At 41.7% G+C, this 20,035-nt stretch overlaps 1 protein-coding gene and 1 long non-coding RNA gene across 12 annotated transcripts in view; one reads left to right on the plus strand and one right to left on the minus strand.

Moving 5' to 3' along the window:
- The window catches only part of LOC125462866 (TRAF3-interacting JNK-activating modulator), a 46,970-nt gene extending 28,958 nt beyond the window's left edge, over positions 1–18,012 (minus strand). For 8 of the 9 annotated variants that reach the window (XR_009447001.1, XR_009447000.1, XM_048553315.2 and 5 more), the window contains exons 1-4: positions 16,441–18,012; positions 6,844–6,997; positions 3,295–3,355; positions 2,645–2,669 (exon numbers count right to left, since the gene is read on the minus strand). Coding sequence is in view for 7 of the 9 variants with exons in the window: in XM_048553315.2 (XP_048409272.1) it covers positions 2,645–2,669; positions 3,295–3,355; positions 6,844–6,997; positions 16,441–16,821 (621 nt within the window). In the remaining 2 variants the exon portion in view is untranslated. The remainder of the gene's footprint in view (positions 1–2,644; positions 2,670–3,294; positions 3,356–6,843; positions 6,998–16,440) is intronic. The other variant, XM_048553316.2, reaches the window with a different exon arrangement.
- Positions 18,013–18,193: 181 nt separating this feature from the next.
- The window catches only part of LOC125462911 (uncharacterized), a 32,112-nt gene continuing 30,270 nt past the window's right edge, over positions 18,194–20,035 (plus strand). For all 3 annotated transcript variants that reach the window (XR_007249727.2, XR_007249728.2, XR_009447002.1), the window contains exon 1: positions 18,194–18,259. This is a non-coding gene — a long non-coding RNA (uncharacterized LOC125462911). The remainder of the gene's footprint in view (positions 18,260–20,035) is intronic.

Consider the following 20,035-nt stretch of genomic DNA (forward strand, 5'->3'; position numbering starts at 1 on the left):
AATCCCCCATCATTAACATCTTGGAAATTACAATGGACTAAACGCTTATCTGGATCAGCCATGTACATACAGTAGCTACAAGAGCAAGTCAGAAATGGAACGCTGCAGTGAGTAACTCATCTCCTGACTCTCCAAAGACTGTCGACCATTCAAAAGGCATGAGTTAGATATGACGTAATCGCATCCATTTATCCGATTGGACTTCAACTCCAATGACACTGAGGAGGTTAGACACTGTCTCGGACAAAGTAGTTCTCTTGATGAGCATCCCATTCCTCCATCTTAAATATTAACTCCCTTTAGTATGGGATAAATTGCACAGTGACAGCAAAAATCTCTACTGTACCAATAATAACATGCATTAGAGCAACTTGCTGTATAGGTTCCTTCAACTGCACCTTCCAATTTCAGAACTTGTACAACCTAGAACAAGAAGGGTGGTAGTGCTAAAACCTGCAAAGTTCTAACTCCATGTCACGCACATCCTGAATTGAAACCATAGCAAAACCTTTTGTGCCCGCCTGGAGCTTTTAGAAGGACAACTGGGGGAACTGAATTGGGTGGAAGGTAATAATTCAGTTTCCTGATGGTGAATTGAAAGCTTTTCTATTAAGTTCTTGGAAACTTACAGGCAGATTGGTTTTGTTGCCCTTCATATTCAGGAGCAACTTTTGCATTCATTAGCACATAATGGATGCTTATTAATATTCCAGCCCCCTGGAATTACGTTCACAGTGCAGCCTTCCCTGTGTCAAAATCCTGGAATTCCCTCCCTAACACAATTGTGGGTCTACCTACAGCATAGAGACTGCAGTGGTCAAGAAGGCAGGACACCACCACCTTCTCAAGGGCATCTAGAGGTGGTCAACAAATGCTTGCCAGCCAGCAACATCCACACTCCACAAGTAAATAAATAAAAAACAAGTGTCTTCACAAACCCAACTGTATTTATGAGGCATGGACCTGGCAGGGTAGGCATCTTCCTCTGAACTCCAGTGAGTACAAACTTTATCCAATATTTTAGATTCTTCATAACCAGAGATTTACAATGTAAGGGTTGAAGTCTCTCCATTTCACTCAGCTCCTGAGAAGTCTCAAAGCTATGCAGTTTTACTTTTGTAGTTTTCATATTGCTTATAGCTTACGAGGTAAAGGTTGTCCAAGCCCTCCTCGCAAGCAAGGCAGCCACACTGGCTGATGTCAGTAAATCTCACAGGTGTGGGCTAGTGGGGCTCAAATAAAATGGGGTCTAAAAGGAAATGGGCTATACTGAAAAGGTGGCTCAGGAGGAAATGTTTCACAGAAAAATAGACTGGTCTGGGAATGGAATTGAAAACGATTTCATGGTTTCCGGGGACACGGAAGGAACCTGGGTATGGAGGGAACAAACTGGGAGGGTCACAGTGATAGAGGCAATACAGGGCAAAGAAGAGTGAGAGCTACATATTAAGGATGGAAAACACAATCAAGTAGTTAGATATAATGGGCAGGGGGAATGGGTAAGTCGAAGTGTTAGGGTAATTGTGGGCATAAACTAAAAGAACACAGGGGAAGGTAAATGATCTGCATGAGATTGGAATTGGATTAAAGAACAGGCATATGTAAGGAAATAGTGAAAAGGATGATAGTTAAAGGGGAGATCAAAGAAGGGCAGCACTGTGGGGCAAAAATGAATTCAGAAGGGGGCAGTTACAGGGGAGAATGACTCACAGAAGTTTACGACCATCATCTTTATCCGAGTGTCTTTGATTCTTGCCATAGGTGACAAACTGGTCACATGGTTATTGACTGTCAGACACCCCGCATGGTGATAGGCCCAATCACCCAGGTTAATTATTAATTAGCTACTTATGGGCCTAAATTGGCAGCAGGGTGGAAGGTTGTGCGTGGGTTTTACTGAACAGAACTTAATTCTAGTGGAGATAATAGGGCGAGCGGTTTCATGTGTACCACCATCCCAGCTAATTACATGCTCTTGCCATCTCCAGGTTTGCTGCCAGGGACAGCAGACAATTCTGCTAAATGTCTCAGATCCATGGTCTTCCACCAATCATGATGGGTCATCACCCTGAAACATTTACTGTTCTGGCACTTATAAATAGTGCCAGATCAGCAGAGTGTGTTCCAGCATATTCTATTCACTGGGTAATCTGCTTGCTTTGTTAATTGTTACTCGATCATGATTCAGCTGAATCAACACATAATCTACTTCTATTTTAAATCTTTTTACAGCCTCCCTCCAAACTGGTTATGTATTGTGATCACTTTTTTGAAAAATCATCCTTTTCAGAGATACCGTTATACACCTCTGAAGCAAATGGGACTTGATACTGGGCCTCCTGGCTGAAAGGTTGGGACACTACCATGGAACTAGAAGATCCCAAAATGCTTTCCATTTTCTATCCCAGTGTGTAACTGAGATCAAGGCTATGAACTTTGATATCAGGTAGTTGTTGCTTGGCTTGTTACAAAATGGGCATTCAGTTTCATAGTAAGTAAGATGTTCTTAATGTCCCACTGTGATTATTGCTAATGTTGCTGCTCACTGTTTGTCGTCAGTGATGGCCAAATAGGTTTTACTGCATTGTAAAAGATCTGAAACTTAGTGCACCCCTGCAAGACCACTGATGTATTTTTACTTTACCTTATCAAGAACAGCCACGCCAGATCTATAAATGAAAAATTGAAAAAGATATTAGAGACATTCACCAACAATACCCTGTTTCTTCTCTGTAAGTGTTATATGCACCCATGTTATATTTAAGGATACATGTGGGATCTATGTGTCAATGATAGTTTTCCTTCAGTATGTAATCCATACAGTGTTTTACATTAGGATCGCTTATGGGGGAGGGAGCAAAAGGTTTAGCAAAAATCAACACCTTTGCTTACACTGCTCTTTCCCTCTTGTACAGTAGTTTGAGTTCACTTTGATAACTTTGCAGGAAGCAGGAAAAGATTTCAAAAAAGAATTGGCAAATTAATAAGTACTCGGTCGGAAGTCACATGACACCAGGTTATAGTCCTGCAGATTTATTTGAAATCACAAGCTTTCAAAGTGTAGCTCTTTCATCAGGAGAAGCCACCTGACAAAGGAGCAGTGCTCTGAAACCTTGTGATTTCAATAAGCATGTTGGACTGTAACCTGGTGTTGTGCTACTTCTGACTTTGCCCGACCCAGGCCAACACCAGCACTTCTGCATAATAAGTACTAAACAATGCATAAGAGAGTTGTATACTGGTTAGAATCAACCTTCAAAGGAACAGTGTGAGTTATGCCAGGTCTGCACATACTCTGTTTGTTGGCTTGCTTCTTTCCTGATGAGTTCACCAATTTCACCGGGCATCTGTGTGGCTGGTCCAACAGAAATGAGAAATTTTAGTTACATAGTACAGTGACAGGTAAAACTCCCCAGAGCAACCGATGTTATTAACATTGATTAGAGACAGAAAAAAAACTGTAGATGATGGAATCCAAGATAAACACACAGGAGCCTGGAAGAACAAAGCAGGCAGCATCTGGAGAAAATGGCCAGTCAACGTTTTGGGTATAACCCTTCTTCAGGACTGGATGTTGGGGTAGGGGGAGCTGCAGATAAAGAGAGGGCAAGGGGTGGAGATGGAATAGTGGTGATAGATAGACACTGCTGGTAGGTATGACCTGATTGGTGGATGGGAGGGTTGAGTCTGGTTGGTGGCTGGAAGGGAGGAATGGAAGTGAGGAGGTGGGGCTGGAAGGGAAGGTGGGAGATGGGTAGCAAGGTTATCTGAAATTGGAGAACTCACTGCTGAATCCTCCGGTCTCTAGGGTGCCTAGCCCGAAGATAAGGTGCTATTCTTCAATTTTGTGTTCTGAGCCACTGCAACACTGGAGGAGGTAGAGGACAGATATGTTGGATTGGGGGAAGTGGGGCAGAGAGTTGAAATGGGCAGTGACCGGAAGTTAGGTTGGCCGTTACAGGGTCAGCAGAGATCCTTAGTGAAATGGTCACCTTGTCTTTGGCCTCACCGATATAGAGAAGACCACATGGGGAGCAATGGATGTGATAGACTAGGTTGGAGGAAATGCAGGTGAAGCTCTATCTCATTTGGAAGTGATGTTTAGGGCCCTGGATGGAGGTGAGGGAGATGGTGTGTGGGCAGGCGTCGCATCTTTTATGGTTACAGTGGCAGGTACTGGGCAGGCTGGAGTGGTTGATGAGGAGTGTGGCATGAACTAAGGAGTAGTGAAGAGAATGGTCCTTGTGGAAGGCAGGGAGGGACGGGGCCAGGTGGTGGTATCTAATTGGAGTTGGCGAAAGTATTTGAGGATGATACATTGGATGCAGAGGCTGCTGGGGTGAAAAGTGAGGACAAGGGGTCCTTATCTTGATTATGTTTTGGGGTATGGGTGGTTAAGAGCTATGAAGAAGGGAATAGAGGAGGCACGGTGGAGGGCTGTCTAGAAGACAGAAGGGGGAAAAGGCCATTGTTTGAAAAAGACAGACATTCAGGATGTTTCCTCACTTTGCACCTCACCAGCCTCCACATCCAACATATCATCATCAAACACTTCCACCAACTCCTGCTCCTTCGATGCTGCCTGGCATGCTGTGTTCATCCAGCTCTACACTTTGTTATCTCAGATTCTCCAGCATCTGCAGTTCCTACCATCTCTGAAGCCACTAGACATCACCACCCAGAACATCTTCTACTCCCCACAGCTCTCTGCCTTCCACAAGGATCATTCCCCTTGCCACACTCCCCACCAACTACTCGAACCCTTCCCTGTAACGTTAAAAGATGCAACGCCTACCCACACACCACCTCCCTCATCTCCGTTCAAGACCCTAAATAGTTCTTCCAAGTAAGACAGAGCTTCACCTGCATCTGCTCCAACCTGGTCTTATTGAATCTGGTATTCCCAATGTGGTCTTCCCTATATCAGTGCGATCAAACATAGACTAGGTGACCATTTAGCTGAGTATCTCCACCTGGCCTATAACAGTCAACCTAACATCCTGGTCACTGCCCATTTCAAATCCCTGTCCCACTCCCTCTCCAACATGTCTGTCCTCTACTTCCACTAATGTCACAGTAACTCGGATTGCAAATTTGAAGAATACCACTGTATCTTCTGCCTGGGCACCCTAAAGCTTGGAGGACTCAGCATTGAGTTCTCCAAATAACCTTGCCATCCATCTCCCACCTTCCCTTCCAGCCCCACCTCCTCCCTTCCATTCCACCTTCTGATCCTCTGTTCCAGCCACCAACTAGATTCATTCTTCCTATCCACCAATCAGGTCGTACCTACCAGAGTGTCCACCTGTCACCACTATTCCACCTCCACCCCTTCCTCTCTCTTTATCTGCAGCTCCCCCTACCCCCACATCCAGTCCTGAAGAAAGGTAATACCCGAAACATTGACTGCTCCTTTCCTCCAGATGCTCCCTGACCCGTTTTATTCTTCCAGCCTCCTATTTGTCTACTTTGTGAACATTGACATCTTTATATAACAAAGTGTGACATTTGCATCTTTTACAATAATACATTAGTAAGTAGACATTAGGTGGAATCTTCTGCTTGCTGGTGGCAGGCTTTGTGGAGGGAAAGGTGTTTGTTTAAGCAGGACAATTGCCTTACCTCACTCTCTCTGCTTACATGCACCAGATTTAAATTCGGGTCTACTGGGCCCAACTCTAATTGAGGTACTTTAGTCACCTATTAATGACCACTTAAGGCCCTCAACCTGCCTCTACTAGGGTTAACCTACCTGTAGCTGGGCTTGTTGCCATGCAACAGGAACTAAAACTGTGCAATTAGCTTGTCACGTAGTGATGGTGAGGTCAAGAGTGCAAAGGCAGTCAGTGTCCGATTCAAGGCCAAGTCATTGGGAAGGGGATCCACTGAGGGCCAGATCTCTGCCTTTGCTGCTGAACTCGCCACATTCCTCTGCCTGGGACTCATGACCTGTCAATGCCCCACACCCTGTGGCCTGAGCTGGTCTGCAATCCTGGGTCTCCAGTACCTGTCCTCTGGCAGCAGCCAGAGTTTACCCAGTGACTTTGCTGCGCACAACAGCAGCCAGTTTCTGATTGGTCAGCAGCTCTCGATAAAAGACTTTATCCCTGGGGTCTTAGTTTAGTGGCCTCCCAACTGCCTGATTGACTTGTGGCTTAGTAGGTTTCAAGTAACTATGAGCCTGCTCTTCAAGGTCTCTTTGTTCAGCAAAACTCCCGAGGACCTTACAGTTAAGTTTATAAGTCCTACCCGATTTGCCTTTCCAAAATGCAGCACCTCACATTTATCTAAGTTAGACTCCATCTGTCACTCTTTCACCTATTGGATCATCTGATCAAGTTAACATTCTATTCTGAGGTAACCTTCTTCGTTGTCCACTGCACCTCTAATTTTGGTGTCATCTGCAAACTTACTAACCGTACCTCCCATGTTCACATCTAACTCATTTATATAAATGATGAAAAGCAGTGGACCTAGGACTACAGCCCTGGTCACAGGCCTCCAGTCTGAAAAGCAACCCTCCACCACTACCCTCTTTGCCCTTCCAGCTAATTCTGTATCCATATGGCTAATTCTCCCTGTATTCCATGTGATCTAACCTTGCTAACAAGTCTACCATGAGGACCCTTGTCAAATGCCTTACTGAAATCCACGTAGATCACGCCCGCTGCTCTACCCTCATCAATCTTCTTTGTTACTCAAAAAACTCAATTAAGTTAGTAAGACACAATTTCCTATGCACAAAGCCATGTTGACTGTCCCTAATCAGTCCTTGCCTTTCGAAATACATGTAAATCCTCATTAGCTTTTGCCTTATTACTCTGCATATGTGTAAACACCCACCTTTGTCCCTTTTTGAAATTCTTTTGATGGTTGAGTCATCATGTTGCAGTGGTGCTCTGGTGCAGAAACGGAAATTTGAATCCTTTGCTCCCCAGTGAGTGGGTTCTTTAGTTAACGGGGTGCCATTGCTGCACAATATGAACTGTGGAGATGTCTGTAAACAGGAAAGGAGAACTCATTTAAAAATTCCAGTTAGCAACAACTCTCAAGAGCAGATCGCTGCAGGATGGGGACAATTCCTTCACATATATCAAAATTAAAAATCCTACTTCTCTGCAAATGTGAGCATTTAAACATTATATATAAAAAAAAGGGCTTTTACTGCAATCATACCAATGATTGAAGACATTTTAAAATGCAGCTGAGTAGAAAATTAGTCTTGTTTTTCACTGAGGAAATTACATTCTGATTTCTAATTTCTGGTTGCTTGATATCAATCTGCATGTTTCTGTATAATTGGCCCATGGGCAGCTTAATTAATCTTCCAATTGGTAAAAGAATTCCAGTTTAATTTACCAGATAGTAAGGAATGATAAATGTCACTGATGTTGAACATTATAAGGTACTCAATGTTAACATTTTAGCAAGTGACTTTCACCTGCCCTGGATGGGATGTTCAAGTCGAGACTTTTGAAAGTTTCTAGATTGCAAATATGTATCGGAAAAGAAAATGGTAGGGTGATGTGTTGTTTTTTAAAAAGCGATTCATCTTCAGATTAAAAACGACAATGTCAAAACTCCCACAGGGCAGTGAAATTTTGTGAAATGTCTGCATTTTCCACATTGTAGAAATAGATCTACAGATATAAGTCACCGCATCGAATGTCGAACAAGTCAATGTGAAATAGTCTGCTCACTCTCATGGGGAGTCCTCTTGACTTTTTAACAATTCAGTCCCTACTTCACTGCACTGAGAGCTGAGTGGATACAACTTACAAATACTGGCTACGGTGGAAGATGTCAGTGGTAAATTATAGTTTCAAGTTGTACTGAAGTAGATTGATTCATAGTCTGGATGAGTCTGATATGGTAAAGCAAACACATTCGCTTCCAGTTGACTATTTGTAGCGTGAATTTTGCTGTCAATACTTTTGAGGCAATTGCCTGGAATTTCCTCAATTCTATTCACACTAAAATTTATGCCAATGCCTATGGCAATCTTGTCAATGGAACTTACACCCAAATTCCACATTTAGCATATTTGTCTACATTGGAAATTAAAAAAAATAAACAAATGAGATCCAGGACCATTAGAGGCAGTTGTGAGCAGGCTGCTTCCTTCTACCAATGTTGCCTCACCCTCAGAGACCATTGGCTGTTTTCCTCCTTCTTTACTATAATTGTGCAGAAGGCATCTCCAGCTGCATAGTCCCCCTGAACATAACCCTAACAGCATTATAGATCAACTCACAACAGGTGGACTGGAAAGGTTCAAGAAGGCAGTTCACTACCACCTTCTCAATGGCAACTAGGAACAGGCAATAAAAAAACTGGAACAAAAACAAAGTTGCTGGAAAAGCTCATCAGGTCTGGCAGCATCTGTGAGGGAGAAAACAGTTTCAGGTCCGGTGACCCTTCCTCAGAGGCACCCACATCCTACAAATGAATTTTTAAAAAAACACACACAGATGCTGAATGCATGGGGCAGCTTGTAGTAAAGATTTGCATTGATTCATGAAGAAAATCTTTTCGTCAAGCTCCAGGAATTTGTATTTCTCTCATATCAGATGCCTTAGAATTTGCTATGCCAACATTTTGATTATTATTCCGCTATGGCGTGGCATTGGCAAAAATTAAGGAATCTGGTAACCACTGTCCTTTTGCATTAGAGATCTTTTGCAGTAGAGGATTCTACAGGCTGAACACAGAAGCGACACTAAGCTTTGCAAAAAGTTATTTTATAAGATGGACTGAAGGACTAAAAGTTAATGATGATATTCAACAGCTGCGTGAGAAGATTGATTATATAGGATGGGCTGAATGACTAAAACTCTTGATGATATTTGATGAGCTGCATGACCTTCAATGAGTCCCATGAACATTCTTTTATGATCCAAAGATGACACCTGCAGCTTGTTTTCCCATCCTGTTTTTTCTGTACCAGCTGGCAGTTTTGTCTTTCTGTATCTGCTTTCTTTGTGCTGACTCTTTTGTCAGGCTATACAAAAGGAAGACACAGAGTTTTATTCCAAAGTGCAGGACTTTGTCTCAGCTCGGAATTGTGAATGGTGCCAAGAATGAACCTAAGCCTCCAGATCAGCCACTGATCAAGGGGCTCTGACAGGCAGGAGGGCATGAGACTTGTTACTTTTTCTAGAAGGACATGAGACTTGCTTCTTTTTCCTTTTCTCTTCTATTTATTATTACCACTATATTCATTTATTATTATTTAATAAACATTCATATTTAAGCAAATTGCTGTGGTTTAGCCCTCTCTTAATTATATTTACTCAAATCTGAAAAGAACCTTATGAAGACACAATATGTTCAAAGGCATTTTTGGCAACGAGGAAGGGATTCAGGAAAATGTGTAAGAGAAGGTAAAGGCATCTCCGGCCTTCTGTATTCCAGGATGGAATGCAGCAGACTCCGATTTGAGTCTGTAGCTAGCCTGTTAGCAAACTTAGGAACCCTGTAAGGATGCAGGACTATTATAACCAGAGAAAAAGAGATAACTAGAGACCAGATTTCTGCACTGTGCAAGTGCACTGAACCTTATAGAAGTTTTACCTTATTGTGGATGGTTTGAATGCACCTTTGTTTGTTTGTTGCTAAATGTTATCTTGGACAATTTCAGTCTTTTGTTCCCTGGAGCTCGAATTCTGGGGATACTTTGAAGTTTTAGTTGCATTTTGGGAATATCTGGTGATTTGAAAGTGTGTTGTGTGTATGTATCTGTGTGAAACATGTACGGTTAATGTAATGTCCTTTAAACAAATCATCAGTGGTTGTGTAACGCAAAAATCTGTGATGAGTTACTGATATAAAATTTGTATCTTAAAGCATGGAAAAAAATCATTTCTTCAAATTAATCAGAGGTGATTAAAATCAACTGGGAAAAAATAAAGCCAAAAAGAATCTCGGAGAGACTTTAGTCTCAGAAATGACCATGTTTGGAGTTTCATTTTCTGAGCAGAGTAAATTTCCACATAGTGATTTATCATGAGTGAATCTTTAATTCCGAATCATAAGATTGGCTCATTATTAACATCCAAGTTATAAGGAAATTAGAATGTTGAAATTGCAATTGCCTTTGTGCACAGAGTTTAGGAAAGACTTTTCCTTCCTTTAAGGAGGAGAGACAGATGATATAATTACTTGCAGGAAATTACCCCCAACTGTCTTTTTGAATCCATAGTAGATTAACACTAATTAGCCCATTCTGCTTGTCATGGAATGCATGGAGCTTATTTGTTCTGTTTTAGATATTGAAGACACTGAAGGCTGAACCCATTTGCAGAATTTCTACATTGCAACACTGTAACGGATGAGACACCCTCAATCCATCAAGCCATTCATCAAAAACACATTTCAGTGTTGGAGAAGTACTGTGGAAATATCAATTGTAGTGAGTGTCAGGAATCTCAAAACCACGAGCTTGGGTACACTTAAGCACATCATGACAAAAACTATAAAGTCTATATTCTCCAGTATTCTAACACATTTAAATGGGATGATTACCTAAAAATTTAAAGGGATTCTGGGAAATGATAAAATGCATGCACACGGTCTCAATGGTTCAATACATAAAAATAGTTAGTGACTTTAAGGGAGTAAACAGAACATTGAAGGTGAACAAGTTTACATAGAGATAAGTCAAATATCTAGAATGAATTATCAAGTAATTTAAGAAAAGTGGGTCATCTTAGAAAAAGAACAAACTAAGTATGTTGTGCCTGAATCAAACATAAATGTTTGACTTCTGTTTTAAAATGTAATAAGACCTTGTTCCATGGACTAGAAATCTCTACAGATCTCTGAAATTAGATACAGTGGTAATAGTTAAGTTGCAAAATTGGATGAAATGAAGTAATTAAGGGTGGAGACGGGTGGAAGAAGACAAAAAAAAATTAGAGCAATGGGTTGAAAGCAGCAAATCAGCTTAAAATGCCACAGTAGTGAAAAGGAGGTTTAGATGAAAGCATGAAACTGATAGCTTTCTCTTGGTGATATTTGTGTCCATGTCCTTCCTTTAAGAGAACTGATTTGGTGATCAAACCACTATCTGGGTCATTGGGAACATACTTGGAGAGACATGTAAAACTTAATAGAATCCCTACAGTGTGAAAGCAGGCCATTCAGCCCATCAAATCCACACTGACCTGCATCCCATCCTCAACACAGTGGGCAATTTACCTTGGCCAATCCATCCAATCTGCACATCTTTGGACTGTGGGACAAACCAGCACGCCCAGAGCAGACCCATGTAGACACGAAGTGAATGTGTAAACTCCACAGATAGTTGCCCAAGGTGGGCAACCCTTGTCCCTGATGCTGTGAGGCAGCAGTGCTAACCACTGAGCCACTGTGCTGCCCCAAACATCCAGATCCTTGACTGCCATTAGGACCATTTCCTAAGCAAAAAAAGAACATTCTGTTCTGAAGGTAAGTCTGCCCTACACCCAAAGTGCCCAATGATAGCTACTAGTTCACTCTAAAGTATAGCATTGAGGTGCAGAGAAATATAATGAGTGGATCAGAGGAGGTTCTAGTCAGGATGCCGCATGTTAGATGCCGATATCCATGCTTGTGGTACATGGAGTTACTGGCCATGGAGCATACCCTGATATGTTTGTGACTGCTATCCAAGATGGAGGGCTAGAAGAGCAAGTGGAAAGCTGAAGTCACCATGTAACTACTGACTTTCAGGTCAGGAATTGTCACCATCTAGTTTCAATCTGGTGTGTGGGAGAATCGGAAACTACATATAAATGAGGTGAGGTACATTAATAATTAATGTTATTGCACACAAATAAGCCTCACTTGCCAATCATGCACCAAATGCATAAAAGTGGATAAATTCCCAGAATCTGATCTGGTATACCCTAGAACTCTGTGGAAAGTTAGGGAAGTGATTGCAGGGCGCCTTGCTGAGACAGTCGTATCACCGATGACCACAGGAGAGGTGCCAAAAGACTGGAGGTTGGCTAATGTGGTGTCATTATAAAAGAAAGGTAGTGAGGAAAAGCCAGGGAACTGCAGACTAGTGAGCTTGACATTGATGGTGGGCAGGTAGTTTAAGGGAATCCTGATGGACAGGATTTACGTGTATTTGAACAGACAAGGACTGATTAGGGAAGTTCAACACATCTTAGTGCGTGGGAAGTCATGTCTCACTAACTTGATAGAGTTTTTTGAAGAAGTAACGAAGAGGATTGATGAGGGCAGAACAGTGAACATAATCTATATGGACGAAGTAAGGCTTTCAACAAGGGTCCTCATGGTAGACTGGTTAGCAAGGTTCGATCATTTGGAATGCAGGGAGAATTGCCTCCCTAACGGCATTGTGGGTCAACCTACAGCAGATGAACTGCAGTGGTTCAAGAAGGTAACGCTCTGCCACCTTCTCAAGGGCAACTAGGGATGGACAAGAAATGCTGGCCAACAAATGATGCCCATGTCCCACAAAAATGAATAGAAAAGAAAGAACTAGACATTTGGATACAGAACTGGCTTGAAGGCACAAGGCCAAGGGTAGTGGTGGAGGGTTACTTTTCAGACTGGACTGGAGGCCTGTGACCAGTGGTGTACCATTAGGATCACTGCTGGGTCCACTGCTTTTCTTAATTTATATAAATGATTTGGATATGAGCACAGGAGGTATGGCTAGTCCATTTGCAGATGACACCAAGATTGGAGGTGTAGTGGACAGTGAAAAAGGTTATCTCAGAGTACAATAGGACCTTGATTAGATGGGCAGGTGGGCTAAGGAGTGGCAAATGGAGTGTAATTTAGATAAGTGTAAGGTGCTGCATTTTGGAAAGGCAAATCAGGGCAGGACTTACACTTAATTATAAGGTCCTCGGGAGTGTGGCTGAACAAAGAGGCTTAAAGGGCAATTTATTCATGCAGAGCTTGATGTGTGTATGGAATGAGCTACCAGAGGAAGTGGTAGATGCTGATACAATGACAACATTTAAAGGCATCTGGGTGGGTTGATGAATAGGAAAGGTTTACAGGGATATCACTGGAATTCTGACAAATGGGGCTGGTTTAATTTAGGATATCTGGTCAGCATGGATAATTGGACAAAAGGGTCTATTTCTGTGCTGTACATCTTTATGACTCTATGACTAACTAGACCCAACACATTTTACTCTCAACATTGAAAACCTCAATCATGTCAATCTCACAAAATTGTAGAAACTTTCCCGCCAGTTCCCACATCATTCATTTCCTTTCATTTTATCGCATTTTGTTCCTGTTAATGCTGCTGTGTGTCAAATTTAATGATATTGTTGTCAACATTGGCATTCAACTGTTCTCAACCTCTAAATGGTTCACCACCTTGGTCTAATCTGCAAGGACGATAATTCAAGATTTTTTTTAGGGGCTCTTTTCATATCTTTCTAGATGTTCCTTTGCTTCATGGCCCAAACGCACTAACTTGCTTGGGTACACCAAGCAGACATCTGTTATGCTGAGTGTCTGCTTCATTGCACTTTTGTATTTCTGGAGCAATCTACATGCTTGTGCAGACAATATCTGCCTGAAACACTTGAGGCCATTTAAAGATTGTGTAAATAATGTGAATTTACTATTAAAGCCTTTGGCTCATGTCTGAAGACTTGATGAGCTGCTCAAGAGTAGGTGACCATCATCAGATAGCATTTTCAGTGGAGTGGAGGAGGTGTTTACAGTAGCTGATATAAACATGATTTTTTGAGAAAAGACTCTGTTGCATAAATAATTGCCTGTTCACTTATGAGCATTCAATAAAACTCTCTAGGCAATTACTTTTTTTGAAAAAACAGTATTGGGGTAATATTGCAAGGTACACTCTCAGTATAAACCTCAATAACAGCGAGCGTAGGTTAGAAGTTTGGCAATGCAATGGTACAACCCCCTTTGTCTTTTGCTGTTCACCATTGGTCAGGGCATAATGTCAGAAGATGAGCAAAACAAAACCTACAAATGCCAAGTTAGCTACTGCAATGAGAAAGGAGGTCATGAGGTTCTTTTGATCTACTTCTGGCAAACCTGAAGATTAATGGACTGAAAATAATCTACATTGTGATTATTCCTACAGTGAAACAGTCGAGCAATTATGTGCTATGGTATCATTGTTAATTAAATATGGATCATAAATTTCATGCCGTATTTAAAGCTGTATCACAAAGCAGATCTGTTGAATGAGATTTCCAAACAGAATAATTACACCAATTAAAGTTTGCCCAACCTTTAGGCCTTTAAGTTACCAAATCATTATAAACTAAGGCATCATGCGGCACAATGGAAGTGTCCCAGCCTCAGATCCAGAAGATGTGTCATATTGAATCTGAACAGGTTGGTTAAAAAACAAATGTCCATAAAGAAAAGGAAGATTAAAATTCATAATAGCCTATTCTTTGCTTGGAAATTGGATAATTACCCAAAGTAATCAAATATCCTTTGCAGAGATAATGGGAACTGCAGATGCTGGAGAATTCCAAGATAATAAAATGTGAGGCTGGATGAACACAGCAGGCCAAGCAGCATCACAGGAGCACAAAAGCTGACGTTTCGGGCCTAGACCCTTCATCAAAGAGGGGGATGGGGAGAGGGAACTGGAATAAATAGGGAGACAGGGGGAGGCGGACCGAAGAAGGAGAGAAAAGAAGATAGGTAGAGAGAGTATAGGTGGGGAGGTAGGGAGGGGATAGGTCAGTCCAGGGAAGACGGACAGGTCAAGGAGGTGGGATGAGGTTAGTAGGTAGATGGGGGTGCGGCTTGGGGTGGGAGGAAGGGATGGGTGAGAGGAAGAACCGGTTAGGGAGGCGGAGACAGGTTGGACTGGTCTTGGGATGCAGTGGGTGGAGGGGAAGAGCTGGGCTGGTTGTGTGGTGCAGTGGGGGGAGGGGACGAACTGGGCTAGTTTAGGGATGCAGTAGGGGAAGGGGAGATTTTGAAACTGGTGAAGTCCACATTGATACCATTAGGCTGCAGGGTTCCCAGGCGGAATATGAGTTGCTGTTCCTGCAACCTTCGGGTGGCATCATTGTGGCAGTGCAGGAGGCCCATGACGGACATGTCATCTAGAGAATGGGAGAGGGAGTGGAAATGGTTTGCGACAGGGAGGTGCAGTTGTTTGTTGCGAACTGAGTGGAGGTGTTCTGCAAAGCGGTCTCCAAGCCTCTGCTTGGTTTCCCCAATGTAGAGAAAGCCACACCGGGTACAGTGGATGCAGTATACCGCATTGGCAGATGTGCAGGTGAACTTCTGCTTAATGTGGAATGTCATCTTGGGGCCTGGGATAGGGGTGAGGGTGGAAGTGTGGGGGCAAGTGTAACACCACCCTACCAACCTCCGGATACAATGCATCATCCTCCGACACTTCCGCCATCTACAATCCGACCCCACCACCCAAAACATTTTTCCATCCCCACCCCTGTCAGCTTTCCGGGGAGACCACTCTCTCCGTGACTCCCTTGTTCGCTCCACACTGCCCTCCAACCCCACCACACCCGGCACCTTCCCCTGCAACCGCAGGAAATGCTACACTTGCTTAGAGATTGCTGGTTTGAAAACTGACGTGCCACAAGGTTGGACGAGAGAGATTGTCAAACTGGTGTGAAGTATCTCATCTTTCCTATATTTGGCCATTCTTGTGACAATGACTGCCAGAGTTTAATTCTTATTTTGTGTCTGTCAGTCAGACCAGCATCAATGTAGATTTTACAAAATGCAACAGTTATTGTTGTGATCCTCATTTATTCATTTATTCCTCATTCATTTATTTGTGGTTGTTTTTGAGGCCCAATGTTTCATACGTAAAAAAAATTATATTTTAGAAGATATTTGTGATCAGATTTTGAAAGCTGTAACACAGCCAACACCACAACTTTAAAAGGCAAACAGTGAAATCCAGAGAATCACCACAATGCAGAAGCAGTTTCATTTGGACCACAAAGTTCATGCTGACCCTCCCAAACCTGCACCCCTACAATATCTCCACAACCCTGCATTTCCCATGGATAATCCACCAAACATAGACATCCCTGAACACTACGGGCAATTCAGCATGGCCAATCCACCTAACCCGCACATCCTTGTACTGTTGGAAGAAACCAGAACACCCAGACATTTGGAGAACGTGCAAATTCCAAAAAGTTGCCCAAAGGTGGGATTGAACCCAAGCCCCATCCTACCTGACAGCACAAAATAAATCATTGGTTGGTGAGAAAGGGCCAAAAGGACATTGGGGAAAATAATTTAGTCCAGTTGATCTAATTAGTTATTATTTTAAAATAACGAGGTAAAGTATACTTTGGTTTCAGAGTCAATCAATCTCTGAACAGTTATACTGAATTTGTACAATACCATCCATCTTTAATTTTTAACAGTTGACAGTTATTGTTATGTTTCAGTTGCAATATCTATTGATGTAGATAGTTTTACCTGACTGACTGCAGCTAAATTCTCTTGTGAAATCTTCAAACCTCCTTCCGGGACTGGAGCAGAAAGTGCAGCAGAAGTGGCAGCTGTTGTTGCCTTTTCCACTCTGTGGCGGCTTGATTTGGCAGGCTTTTTTTTAATCTCGTCTTCATCAATTGTTAAATTCCTTCGTTTCAGAAACTGCACTTGTCTCGAGTTTTGCTCCACAATCCTCTCCCTTGGTGAACTGCGGCAGGTCGTGGCGTTATTTCGACCGATGAGGTTCAAATGGTTTTCATGTCTCCGCTCAAGTTTTTCATCATAGCTTTCAGAAAAAAACCTTCTCTTTTTGGATGAGCCAAATCCCCCCGGGCTGAGACCTCGCTTTGGACTACCCCCCATCATTCTGAGGCCTGTTATATCACTAGTCACTTCTTCCAAAGCTTTAAAACACTTGTAGGACCAAAACGATTAGTTTGCTTGCACCCTGGGCAAATGATAATGGCGCCAAAAACACTATTCAGCTTCCACAATTTCTTTTACTGAGCTCCTTGCAGTTTAATTTCGCTCTGATGTTTGCAAAATGCACCAAAGATGGTAAAACTGGACCAGGAATTTTCAGCCTATTTGAGGTTAAACATTAGCTCCAAAACAGACTATATATGTTCAGGATAAATATTCTGATTGTGTACCATTTTATAACAGACAAATATACACGAAAAATAATTTAATTCTGAACAATGCAAAAAAGTTTTTAGAACTATTTCTTTCTCCACTTGTATAGATTACTGTGTTCGTCTAAATGAATGAAGCAAGATTCATTTATCAACTATTTGTGATGCCAACCTTTCTCTGTCTTTCCTGTCAGACTGACAGATTGTTGCTCTCTGTTTACACTTGCCACTTCCAATGTCCAGGTATTCACTCACTCAGCAAGTAAGTTAACCAGGGACTCACTGCTCACAGTCTCACTTTGTTTGCCATCCATATATAAAACAGACTTGAACTTACTAAGCCAGAGATGGAAAGAGGCACAAAAGCACAGCGAACAGCCAGACAAAATGCTAGTCCTTGGGCCCTGCTCACAGCCCTGGAGCCTGCAGGTGCTTCAGCTTTTCATTTTGACTCCTATTATTTCTTTTTCCAGCCAAGTTCTTCGAATGATCAAATTTCACTTCATCTCAGCTGCAAAGTTAGTCAGAGAGTGATACCTGTGCCTGGTTTGAGCTGGGGATCAAATTGGGTCGCAGTAAACGAGTCATTTGCTTCCACTGCACTCACGGTTCTTTGCAATTTAAAACAGGAAATATATCTTTTTTAAATAAACCACCACGCTTCTAACCTTCTTCCTGTCACTGTCTCTCAAACTCAACTAGAACATGCGGTTTCCTCACCGTTTTGTCAGTTGGATCCCTCTCTTCACTGTTTCACACAAGTTTGTTTTGTTTACTGATATACCTACTGACAAGTACCTTTGCATAGTACTGAGCATTCGTTGTCGTCTAAGAGCTTAAAGGCTTAACTTTGTTCCTGTAATGTGCCCTGCTCCTTTTTTCTTGTTCTCTCTTCAACTCTGCCTGCCTCGCGACATGCAGTATCTCAACAGCACACTGGCAGAGATAACCCAATCGCACAGGATATGGTGCCTGAGCTCTGACAGATGTTTATCAGTTTTTGGAATGGCGAAGGGGATAGAGTTTGTGAGAAAAATTAAAAATATTTTAAACACACCCAGAAATCTAAACAAAAACAGCTGTTGTCCTTTCTCCCAAACACTACCAAATGTTAGCTGAGGCACTGCACCATACCACCTAAAACTGCAAACTGTTCCTGCCACACACTGGTATGTTTTATTTTTAATTTAAGCCTGAAGGGCTGGTCTAGTTTCACATCTTAAAATGTATGACATCTTGTGAAACCGGTTAAAAAACTTTTTTTAGAAAAGGATGCCAATTATGTGTGATATCATCCTTTATTAAAAGGGAACTTGTATTTGTAAGTCAGGTCCACTAGGCTATTGTTACAGCTCATTATTCACCTCCAATTCAGATTTTACCATATGGACTGCAATTATTAAAAATTGAACTACTTACAGAATATTCTGTTGAGTGCATTCATTTCTGGTCTCTAAATTGAGTAAGTCAGAGGGGTATATTTATTTGATTCTTTGACTGAACACTCAAAGCAAGCTTACAATGTCCCGCGACCAACACCTTGCAGATGAATCAAATGTTGAAAGGAGGAAGGAAAGACTATGTGGGAAAGAAAATATTTCAAACACACTCTGAAATATTTTAAAAAGAACCACTGTTGTCCTTTTCTTCTGCAATACCACTAAATGTTTGCTGTGATACACTACATTGCAACATCAAACTGCGTATTTTTTCCTGGCATACATATTCTATTTTAAACTGGAACTTTAAAATTTCATCTTGAAATGTATATTTATTTTTCCAAAGAATTGTAAGCAATCACAACATGTTACTTCACATCTTTTTTCCCCTATTTTACAGAAAGATGTCTATACCTATTTTTGACTAAACTATATGAATCCCATGTATAAAAAAGTGAGATTGCTAATAAACCTACCAGGAATATCATCCTGATATTGGGTAAAATAAAAAATCATATGGATTCTATGCCAGTGTTTGACACAAATGCTCTGACTGCAAAATAGCCAACACCTTTTCAAGGAAGAGGAGCATTGTTTAACTATGAGTTTTATGCAGGCCATTCAACTAAGTGACATCAAAGCACTTTAGGGATTAAAACTTTGCTGAATCCATTGTTTTTCGGTGGACACCTATTGTCAAACTTTTGGTTAAATATTATTCTCTCAAATAGTGATGATGAAACCTAGAGTTGGCATTAAATTGAAAAAACTGAGGTCCCTATTGTATACTTCTCCACACTGCACCCACGTCTTGGTGCTGCTGCCTTAAATTTTTTCAAATCAAGCCAATGTCATTGAACACCTTGAAAGCTAAAGGAGACTTGTACCTCGGCCTTCTGGCTCAAAAATAGGGACACTACCAGTGTGCCATAGGAGCCCTATAGGTGTTACTGTTTCATGCAATTGCAATGGCCCTGAATGTAATTAAATAAATAAAGCATTTATTCAGAGGTTTTGACCAATCATACTCTTAAATTGGCTTTCATAGAATTATTAATGAGGATTCAACGATTGTTTGAGAATCTCTCCTCCTCTACTTCAAACAATCTCATTTAAAAATCTATTTAGCATTAAAATGAATTTCAGTACAAGGAGAAATAGTCACGTCAGTAGGAATCTATAGGCCGAGTCTAATAGACGGGAGACAAAAAGAAACTGGAATTTTAAAGTTAAGTTCTGTAAAGGTGACTGTGGAGCTATGATCAATCATTGTAAAAACCTGTTGAGTTCACTTTTGTGGGAGGAAATCTACCATCCTTACGTGGTCTGGCCTGTACGTGATTCCAGATCTGCAGCAAAGGGATTGACTCTTAACTGTCCTCTGAAATGGCCGGGCAAGCCACGCACTTGAAGGATAGTTGCTCGGAAATACAGAATAGGAGCAAAGGTAGGCCATTCAGCCACTTGAACGTTCTGTACAATTCAATAGCTGATATGTTTGTATTT

This window comes from Stegostoma tigrinum, chromosome 21 (assembly GCF_030684315.1).
Source record: "Stegostoma tigrinum isolate sSteTig4 chromosome 21, sSteTig4.hap1, whole genome shotgun sequence".
In the NCBI taxonomy this organism is placed as follows: Eukaryota; Metazoa; Chordata; class Chondrichthyes; order Orectolobiformes; family Stegostomatidae; genus Stegostoma; species Stegostoma tigrinum.